At 58.0% G+C, this 10,419-nt stretch overlaps 1 protein-coding gene across 3 annotated transcripts in view; it reads right to left on the reverse strand.

Annotated features, from left to right (window-relative positions):
• LMO1 (LIM domain only 1) overlaps nucleotides 1-9,578 on the reverse strand; it is a 41,526-nt gene extending 31,948 nt beyond the window's left edge. The window contains exons 1-2 of one of the 3 annotated variants that reach the window (XM_070491015.1): nucleotides 9,271-9,577; nucleotides 4,579-4,838 (exon numbers count right to left, since the gene is read on the reverse strand). In XM_070491015.1, coding sequence (XP_070347116.1) covers nucleotides 4,579-4,603 — 25 coding nt within the window. In that variant the 5' untranslated portion in view covers nucleotides 4,604-4,838; nucleotides 9,271-9,577. Of the gene's footprint in view, nucleotides 1-4,578; nucleotides 5,220-9,270 lie in introns of those variants that run through there. The other 2 variants (XM_070491016.1, XM_014844237.3) reach the window with 2 other exon arrangements.
• Nucleotides 9,579-10,419: the final 841 nt, after the last annotated feature.

A 10,419-nucleotide genomic window follows, 5' to 3' on the forward strand; every position in this document is an offset into this window, starting at 1 on the left:
CATCTTTGTGGGACATGTTCAGAGAGAGAAAGAGAAGGCAAGAGAGAAAGTCAGCTCCCGCAGCCACAGAGGCCAAGTGAGGGGCCACGACAGCGCCAAACCCCGGCACACAAAGGGTGAAGCTTTTAGGCGAGCAGCAGCCAGTGATCTCAGCTTCCCCGAGTCCTAATGCTCCTGAAAGGCTCTCTCCTACTCCCTGTAATTGGGCATCAGTAGTTAATGCAGTATTGACTGCATTACACGCTCCCGTGCCTCCCCTCGCTAATGCCAATTGCATCACCTTGTACAGTCACCGGCTTGCTTAGCCAATAGCCGTTAAAAGCAATCCAAATCATGAATCATATGGGAAACTTTTAGCAAGACACCGCTATCCAAGGAGACAATTTACAGTTGAGTTAATCTGGGTACATTAGCGAGACATGGATTCCGGACGACAGACCAATTTATGTTGTTTCCCTGTCCCCCTTAGTGCTCTGTGTGGGCAAATGTATGGAAGAGCAGGGAACAGAGAAAGCACCTGCTTCTTTACCCAAGGCTCCGGGAGGGGTTGGGGGAGACCCATCTTTACAGACTCTCTGCCTGGCTAAATTTGGGCAGAAAGCACAAGTGGCTATATGTGCAGCTCGGGATTTGGGATGCCTCATTCCCAGCAGTGAGGAGGTGGCTGCTGCAGGGGTTGGCATGGTAGGTGCAGATGCAGAGCCTCCTCTTCTAGGCACCGGGTGAGTAGCAGGCTGGGTCCCCACCCGGTCAGCCTCACAAGGCCTTTACCAGTCCTTAGCAGACAGCAGTGCCTGCTGGGCTCTGCCTTCCTGCCAACAGGCCGGGGTCTCTGTTGTGGACCAGCATCAGGGCCCACTCCCTGCCTCCATCTCCAGGGCCGAGAAGGTCCTGGCCACACTCTGGCAGGAGAGGCCCCCCCAGGACTCCCTGTGGTCCAGAGCATGGTGGGATATCTCAGGAGGTCCTGCTGGCGGCTGGGCAAGGGCTGGTCAGTACCCAAGTACAGCCAAGAGCCTGCCCTCTTGGATCAACCAAGTCAGCTGTGGAGGCCGTGCTCAAAGGGGTCATTAACAATTGAAGACCTGCTGTCTGGTCCTCCTCAGTCCAGCTCCACTCTCCTTAGGCATTTTTACTTATTAAAAATGCTCCAGGAATCATGTCTGGCGTTTAGTTCTACAACCTGCCTGCTGCTTCCTGTGTCACCCCAGCCTTCCTGCTGGGCCTTTGCAGAGGCAGCTTATGCTCAGACATGCCCTTTTCCAGCATGCATCTGGGGACACCCAGGCACCTCCAAGGGAGTGCCCTCAGCATCCTCTCCTGCTCGGTCCGTCACAACCCAAGGTTCTCACTGTTCTTGGGGCTGCTGGACCCTCTGCTGTCTGCCCCTGCTTGGGGGCTCTTCTCCAACAGCCTGAGGGCTAATTTGACTCTCAGGGCTCAGGGCAGGAGCTCCCTTTGCTCCCTGGGGACTACACACCTCCCCGGAAAGGCCACAGCCTAGTGCCAGCCCAAGTGGACGTGCCAGCGGAAGAAGGGCCGTTCCTCAGGGAAAGTGGGAGCTGGGCTCCCTTTGCTGACAGGCAGGCCCGACGGCATTTAGAAAGCCCGGACCCTGAGTTCCAGTAAAGTGGAGAAGGCTAGGCCAAGAGCAAGCGTCCAAATGAAAGCAATTAATCTTAAAACCCGAAGTTTAACTGTTTGCAAAACAGATCTTTCCTCTCTGTGGTGGCCCTTCACTGCTCGACCTAATGGATTACTTTATTAATAATGCACTGTGCTTAAAAGCAAAAAAAAAAAAAAAAATTTTCTGACGATTCAATACTTCAGAAAGTCTCTTAAACCCGTTGCTACGGCAAAGCGATTGATATTTTATTATCTTTCAGAAGAGCAACATGAAAGCCCTGCAGCCCAGCAGAGCAAGAGCTTTGGTCCTTGGCGGCCAGCAGACCCGACTTCCACCAGAAGAGCGCCGGCCTCTTCCAATAAGATGCTGTCAGGTGCAGAAAAGGCGTTGGGGGTGGTTAATAGGAGCCCAGGTCCCTGCTGCAGCCAGACAAAGGGTGCAGTGCCATAGCCCTGAGGGACACACTCCTTGGGGGCCCTGGGGGTCAATGCTGCCACCCAGCTCAGATCACCACCTGCAGGAGGGCATAAGTGCTAGGAACAAACTAGGCAGCTGGTTTGGAGGGACAGGTGAGCGGGTCCAGAGCCTTTCTACCTCCTCCAGCTGAAGGTGCCACCTTCAAGGTTTCCTGGAACCAGGATAGGCCAGACTCTAATGGGGAGTGGAGAGTGGATTTACGAACAGAAAGGTTGTTTTTGGAGGACAGCTCTAGGCTGGATAGGACAAGAGTCCAATGGGCTCCTTAGGGCCCCAGCCAGCTACATTCCTTGTGCTGTCACAAGTCCCAGAGCTCAGCGACATCAGCGGTAGTAGGCACCATATTGTTTAGACTGGACAGGGTGGGGGACTGATGGGCACCCTGAGCTCTCCTCTGCAGGTCTGCTGGAGATGAGGGGAAACACACATGCCCAGGGCAGTTGAGCTACACTGGAGGCTAGAGGCAGGAGACTGGCTCAAATGACCTCCAGAGATCCATTCCCATTCAGGGTGCACGTGAAAGAAGCCGAGGCACTCTGGGGTGCCTGCACGGAGCACTAGCCCCAAGACCCTAGGTGGTAGTTATGGGTCATCTTGTCAGCATGACACCAGTCTCCCTGCCTGAGGCCTCCCACGTACAGCGCCTGGGTCTTCTGGATTCTGGCTTGAGCACGGCAAGCCAAGCATACCAAATAACCTCAGCTACAGACATACCCTGATTTCCACGTGCTCCCCATAGTGAGAGCATGCCAGACACCAAGCAAGGGCCCTCTGCACTGGTTTCTCCAAGCCCCTCATTTTACCGAGAGGGAAAATAAAGTCTAGAGATGGCCGTGACTGGTCCGAGATAACACAGGGAGTTAGTGATGCAAGAAGTGGAATCAAGGACTCCTCCCTCCTTGTCTGGCTGGACCCCAGATCTCTTCCCCGTTTCATTCCATATACACCTGCACCAGCCCAGTCCTCCGACGGCCCATACAGGGCTTCAGGGGAGGGGTCCATGAAGAGAAAAGAATGTACTGAGGACGGGTCTCACAGCCCAGCCAGACCCTGGCAAATGGATTCTTTTGCCCAGAAGCATTCAGTGCCCTTTCCTCTCTTACTACACACATGCCGAGAAATGGCCTTCAAGGGCTGCCCGCCACAGGGCTCCCCTACATGCCACCCCCAGGCCACACACTTTAAGTGCCCCTGCCTGCTGGAAGTCTCAGACGGTGGTGGGGAGGTCAGGGGCATCAGCACGTGGAAGCAGCAAAGTGAACATCCGGTGTGACCTTGAGCAAGTCACTTAACTTCAAATTTTCACCAAGTGACAATGTCAAGAACACCACCGACCTGGTGGGCAGAGGGCACAGGCCCAGCAGAAACACACTAGTAGCATGTCAAAGGATGGCCACCACAGTCATGCTAAGAGGATTCCCACTGAGTCACAGAAAACCCACCTTCTCGGTTCCTTATCAGTGGGTCGCAAGTGGCAGTACAGGTGCCAAAAATTACAAACACATGTCTCTACAACTCTAACAAGCCAGGCAATGCTTACCTACAAGTCAGGAGGGCCTGGGACAGCCAGGGAATGGCCACTGTCTTAACCCTGGGGGCTGCTCTCTGGTCACCTGGCACCGGCTTGGTTTTACCCTTAAAGGTCCGCACACCCTCCTGCACATACCAGGGCACTTAGGGCAGGGCACTCCCAGGCAGGAAGCCTTGGGGGCATGTGAGACCACTTGCTAGTGGCCCCCAGCAAGCATGGGCCCCTCTGTTCTGACCTCTGAGGCCACTGAGACTCTTGACCACGGCAGGTTCATGCCACTGTCGCGGGCCGCTCGGCACGAGTGCCACTGGCTGGTAGAGAGCCACTTTCTTCCTCTGGGCCAAACTCCCGCCTCCGTGCTCAGGAGACAGGGAGACAGCGGGCCAGCACAGGAGGCGTCTCTCTCTCTCACCGAGTCATGAGTCACGCTTGCAGACAGCTGCCTCCCCGAGGTCCAGCCGGCCTTCCCCTCGCCTGCCGGGCACCCCGGGCGAGTGCTGTCTTCCCGCGCGCCCGCTCGCCGCAAGCTCTGGAGTCCGATTCTCCCGAAGCCACTGATTTGCTCGGCGTTCAGCGCCTCTCTGGTTACGTGGCCGGCGCGAGTGATGGCTGCGGTGAGAGGAGCAGCCGCAAAGACGAAACGCTCTACGCTAACCGCCGCTGCGCCGAGATCGGAGGGGGCCAGAGACTCCACGCAGGCCGGCAGAGCATCACACGGCTGGCGCACGGTTCGCCGGCCCGCGGTCCGGTCCCAGGGGCTCACTCACCTCTCCAACCCCACTTCGCCCTCCCTCGCCCCGGCCCCAGCCCCCTGCGTGCCGCCCGCCTGGCAAGCCCAGCACAGCCCGGCGTGTGTGCGCCTGAGTCCCGGCGTGTGTGTTCCCGCGCGCCGCGGCGGGGGGCGAGGGGGTGCGGGGCGTCGGGACCCCCGCCCACCACCTACCGTCCTCCTTGTCCAGCACCATCATCTCGGGCGCTCCGTGTCCAGCCGCAGCTTGACTCGGCCGGGAGAAGGGCGCCGACTCCGGGCGCGCTTCGGCGGGGCGGCCGGTCCTCTGGCAGCGAGCGGGCTCTAATTACCCGCTTGTCCGGCTCTTAACCTAGATTGCACTCAGCTAGAATTACATTCAGGAGTGAAGCACTTCGCAGATACAAAAGCAGTCTCACCTACTTTTGTGCCTCAGGATTGCAAGGAACTACGAACTGCAATTTAGAGAGAGAGAGAGAGGGAGATAGCAGGGGGAAGAGAGGATCAGAGCCGTTTCTTTGATTCTCACCTTCTAAATGGCTCAATTTGCCCAGTATAATCTGTCTTAATGTAATTGCATTTGATAGCTCATAACCCTGGCTCTGGCAACGACACAGCTTTCAGCCTCATAAAGTGTTTTCCCCTCGGATTTAATCTGAATCTCAATCTAAAATTATATTCAAAGAGATGGGGGAATCTCGGCGGCCGTCTCCCGCTGCCTTTCTCCCTCAATGTATGAGGTTTGCACTCCTGCTACTGAATAAATGCACACATTTCCCGAGGCCCCCCTCCCTCCCGGGTTAATGGGGAGTGGAAACTCGCGGCTGCTCGGCTCTGCAGCGCCACCTGGAGGCCTCTCGGCCCCAGCTCGGAGTGTGGCTCCGCTCAGGACCCAGGGTTCTCTCATCCTGGTTATTTGACTGGTGGACTACCCGTGCCTGTCACTTCCAGCCCTTCTGCCTTGATTTCTGGCCCCCTCCCACTTGGGCGATCTTTCTCTGACTTTGTACCCTCCCTTCCTACCTGCTCTTCCTCGGGGTTTCTGGTTGCTTCCTGGATTGTTTGGCAAAGTTAACCCTCTGCAGGGCACCACCTCTCCCACCGTGAGTCTTATACCACCACCCTGACCCCTGCAGTCTCCCAAGAGCATCCCGATTCCATAAGAAGTGGGATCCTGTCTCAGCTTCTCTCTAAGCAAGCACAGCATGGCCTCGAAGACTTTTTTCATTCCGCAACTATTTACTGAGCACGTATTATGCAACAAGCACTATTCTAAGGCACTGGGGATTCAGCAGTGAACCAAACAAAGATTCCTGCTATTACAGAGTTGATAATTCTTGCTCTGTGAATCTGGAGGCAGGAAGGCAGACAGTGTCCATCTCCTCTCCTCTTGAACCCTGCTTCTCTCCAGAGCCCTAGGGCTGGAGCCTCGTCTGCCTAGTCCAGGAAGCCCACTCAAATACCAAGAGCTTTTTTTCTTGACAGTACAGAGTTCCAGGATGTGATGGAAATCTTAATGGCTTTTCTCTGGTCCAAGGAGGGCTCCAGACAGACGTGTCAGAGGCTCAACACTGGCAATCACTTCTGAGGACTAGACCCAAGCAGGGAGAAGGAAGCTGAAGCTGAGGTCAAAGGACCACCAGTTGGGATTTCATCCCAACTATGCCTATTACCAACAGTGGACCTTAGAAGTCAATTTCTCTCTCTGGACCTCAGTTTCCCTGTTTGTGAGGTGGGAGACCTTGTTGTGGGGATCAGATGAGATAACGCATGTGAATGTAGATAATGGGGGGGGTTATTGGGTACAAAGGAGACCTGGAGCCCAGGCCAGGCCCCTTAAGCCCTGGAGACCCCAGTGCAGGGTACTTGAAGAGAGTGGGGCATGGGGGAGGGTGCTGCAGCCCATCTTCCTCTGTCCCAGGCAGGGAAGTCAGCCTTTGAGAAAACAGAAGAGAGGCTGCCTCTAATGAGATGCCTCATCTGCAGCTCAGAGGGTTTCGCTTTCCCCTTCATCTTGAATACTTAATCCTAATAGTCCTTGAGTATATTTGATGTTAAAGATATCATTTTGGTCAGAATCATCAGCCCTCAGGACTGTGAGCTTGATCTCTCCCCTGCCACTGCAGCCAGAGCCATACCCTAAGGGTCCTGGGAGCCTTTGGCACTGCTGCCACTGGCACATTTAGTGCCAGCCCCTCCCCCCAGCCTGAGCTGGGGCCAGACAGTGTAGCAAGCAGCGGGCCTGACAGGCTGGCAAGGGGTAGCTTCTTGCTGCAGACACCTTGGTGCTACCTGGAGGCATTCACTCCTCAAGGGCTGCACCTTTGCTCCTGACCTGCAGGCTGCTCCTCCTCACCTCCAGGTCTGGCCCTGACCCACAAATCAGGACTGACTAGCTGGGACCACTTTCCTACTCTCTTATCTATGTGTGGTACTTGGGACTCTTTGTCCCAACACCAGCTCTCCACAGCCTCCTAGGTACCCAATTAGCAGCCATACCACTGGCATCCCTTTGGGGAATCAGGGGCCCCAACCCAGGGACTACAGTGGGCCTGGGGTGCTGAGGAAGGGGCTGCAGAAGTGACGCAGGTATGTCAGCAGAGGACTGGCGCTGTGTGTGAAGGGCTGCTTGAGTCCACAGGCGGCTCTCTCTGCACCCCCAGTTGTGAGCTTTGAGCTCCTATGTTGGTCTGGAGAAGGGCCTCCATGGAGGCCTTCTGGCTTACGGAGCCACCCAGCAAACCTTGGAGGGTTTGGGTGACTTGAGCTCCCAGCCAGGAAGGGGCCTGCTGGGTTGACAGAGCCAGACATGAGCCTCTCATCAGCGGCCTCCCTCTCAGCTCCTGGGTAATCGCTGGGCAGGCAGGTAAGTCCCGGGCCCATGCTCACTCCCACCCAAGCTGCCTCTAGGCCCAGGGGCAGGCCCACAACACCAGGGTGGAATCCTCAGATGTCCTGGGGCTGGGGGAGGTAGTTTGCACCCAACACATTCCACAAGTGATGAGCCTGTACTATCACTTTGACACTGCCAAGAGTGCTCCCAAATGCCCTTGAAACGCCTCTGGGGACGGCAGACGGAGGCCAGTTGATGAGCCCCTAAGGTTACGGTGAGATAGAGGGTGCTCCTGGCTGCTTTACAAAGTTTTGGGCAGGTCCTAGCAGCTTGTTGCTGCACCTGGCAGGAAAGTCCTGAGGAAGGGTTCTTGCATTGGGGTTGGGGGGGCAGACTCGGTGCCCGAGGGCCTGGGTAGACCAGATATTCCAGAACTCTTGAGAGGAGGCCATCAGATGTGCCTCAGCCCGAGGGCCCTGCTCCCAACACAATGCAGCTGTCTCCAAAACGGGGTTACAAGCTGGCCTCACTGGTGACACTCAGAGAGGTGTTCAGAGTGACAAGGGCTCCTTTCCTGTGGCCACCACAGTTGACAGGACAGAGTGAACCTACAGACTTTGCAGTCCAATCAGGGTACCTGCTGGCCAAGTTCAGATGCCCTGCCCGGCCCCTTTCTCACACAAACACAGCCCACACACAGGAATTTGCAACCAGCTAGAGTGGAGAAGGCACAGTCGGCAAACTTTTCCTCTTTGCGTTCTGGGAGCCCTGAACAGACCTCCAGGAAGCTGCAGTGACCATTTGTTAGGCCTTGCGGAGGCCTAGGCCATATCTGCACCCCAGAAAACAAGTTTCCCCCATCCTTTTGATGAAGGCCAACCCACCCCGCACAACAGCCTGAGAAGGTTGTGGGTGTAGGCTGACCAACTGTCCTGGTCTGCTCTGTGACTGAGGGATTTCCCAGGATGCAGGATTTTCGGTGCTAAAACCAGGTGGTCCTGTGCAAACCAGGACAGTTGATCACCATAGTGGGAGGTGGTGGGGTGGGACAAGGAGCTAGGGGCCAGAGAGAGAAAGAAGAGGCAGCCAGACCCTTCCCTGCAGACCAGCAGCTGCCTCCCAGCTCCAAATTTCCCAGCCTCCTGCCTCAGGGCTCATCTCCCAGGCACCAGGGATCTGCACTAGGCCCTGGGGACGGCCCATGGGCCAGCAGGGCTGTGAGTTCTCCTGAGAGACTGGCAGTTAGAATGGGAAGGGTGTGAGTTGGCCCCAGGGGTGGGTCCACATTTTGTGAGAGCCAAGCTGACTTATGCAATTGGGGGGGGGGTCTCTTTAAGAAAGGGAACATAAGATTACTAACTAATACAAAATTAACACTGAAGGACTCTGAAGCTTAAACTTCATTAGCTTCAAGGTAAATCCGCCCCTGATATTTTAGATATATGGCCCATCCACCCACCCCAGCCAGTGGGGCACCTCCCGACAGGCTGGGCTGGGCTGGGGGAACTGATGGCGAGCGCCCTCCCCAGCCCTGCCAGGAGTGAAGCAGTGTCACCCATCTAGCAGCTATGAACTTCCAGATCTGAGGGCCCCCAGGACCATGCTTGTTTGTCTGCACCCTCACCCCCAGGTTCTCTGGGCATCCCCTGGAGGAGTCGTTCCGCAGTCGGGTGCAGAAAGGGGGACGCGCAGACACCGAGGAGATGGAGAGCAGGGGGCACCGCGGGGAAGCCGGGGCGCGGGTCGGAGCAGCGCTCCCTACGCCTGCGAGGCGGCGAGCGCCTGTGAGAAAGTTCCCGGCAGGAGCGTGCGGGGCTGGCGGGCTCGGGGTGGCCGGTGTGACTTTCTAATCCCGCCAAGGAACCTCGGGGGCTGAGCCTGGCACCCCGACACCCACGCCCGCGCGGACACCCAGCCCCCGCGCTTCTGGGAAGGCGGCCGGGCCGGCGCGGGGGGCGCTGCCGCCGCGAGCGGGGTGGCCTCGGCAGGGCCCGCGCCGCCGCCGCCGCCGCCCCTGCCGTGCGCCCCCCGCTCCCCGCGGCCCCGGCACCTACCGTCCTCCTGGTCCAGCACCATGGTCCCCCGGCGGCTCCAGCCCGGCCCGGGCCGAGGACGCGGAGGGGCGCGCGGCTCCGACTCCGCCGCCGCCCGCCTGCGCTGCTCCGGCCGGCCCCGCGTGGGCTGCGCGCCCCGAGAGCGGCGGCGCGGACCGTGGCGGACGGCCGGACGGGCGCCGGAGCTCAGGCCCGCGGGCAGGGAGCGCGGGAGGGAGGGCGGGAGCGCCCGGGGCCGGAATCGCCGAGCCGCGCGAGCCGCCGCTGCCCGGGCCGGGCCGGAGCCGGAGCCGCCGCCGCCGCCGCGCGCCGTGCTCTCCGCGCTGGCCGTGCTCGCCGCCGCCGCCGAGTGCAGCCTGCGTTTCCCAGGGCCCCTCAGATTCCCCTGTTAATTAAATCAATTCATTATGCTCAGATCTGATTAGCAGCCCTTCCCCCCTTTGAATCAATTATTCAATACACAAACATAATTGCTTGGGCCAGAGGTGCCCGCCATTAGCTTATTTAACTCCAAGGACACTAATTACCCGCAGGGCACGGGAACTTTTCTCATTAATTCTGACAAAACACAAAAGCACAGCCAGAGTGTGCGTGTGAGGGACTCGGGTGTGTGTGTGTGCGCGCGCGCCCGCGCGTGTGTGTGTGTGTGTGTCCGCATGCCAGGGTGAGGGCTGCGTGGGTCGCTGAGCCACTGTGAGAGCTTAAGACGAGGCTGGGGGCGGCCGAATGTGTGCGACTGCGGGTGGGAGTGTGGGGGCGTCTCGTTTTGAGTCTGTGACCCCGCCGCTCTGAGTGTGGGACTGAGGGACTAAATGAGTGCATCTGGCTGGGTGTGGCCCTGGGTCTAGGGACTGTGGGCCAGGGTTTGAAACCCAGCACAGGAATGTGTGAGGTTGTGCGAGAGCGTCTGTGGGTGACTCTGAGCGTGATTCCCTGGCTACTGCAGCAGGCGCTCCCATCCCCTTTCTTTTTCCATAATTGCCCCGCCATTGTCCCCTACACGCTCAAACCCAGGGGGAAAGTGCAGACCACAGAAGAGAAACCAGAGAGGAACAGGAGGCGGTGGGTGACACTGGAGCCAGGCTGGGGCACAGTAACCCCCTCCTCCCATCACCTGTTTGTGCACTGGCTGGGCTCTGCTCCCCCCCC

Source organism: Equus asinus, chromosome 20 (genome assembly GCF_041296235.1).
Source record: "Equus asinus isolate D_3611 breed Donkey chromosome 20, EquAss-T2T_v2, whole genome shotgun sequence".
NCBI lineage: Eukaryota > Metazoa > Chordata > Mammalia > Perissodactyla > Equidae > Equus > Equus asinus.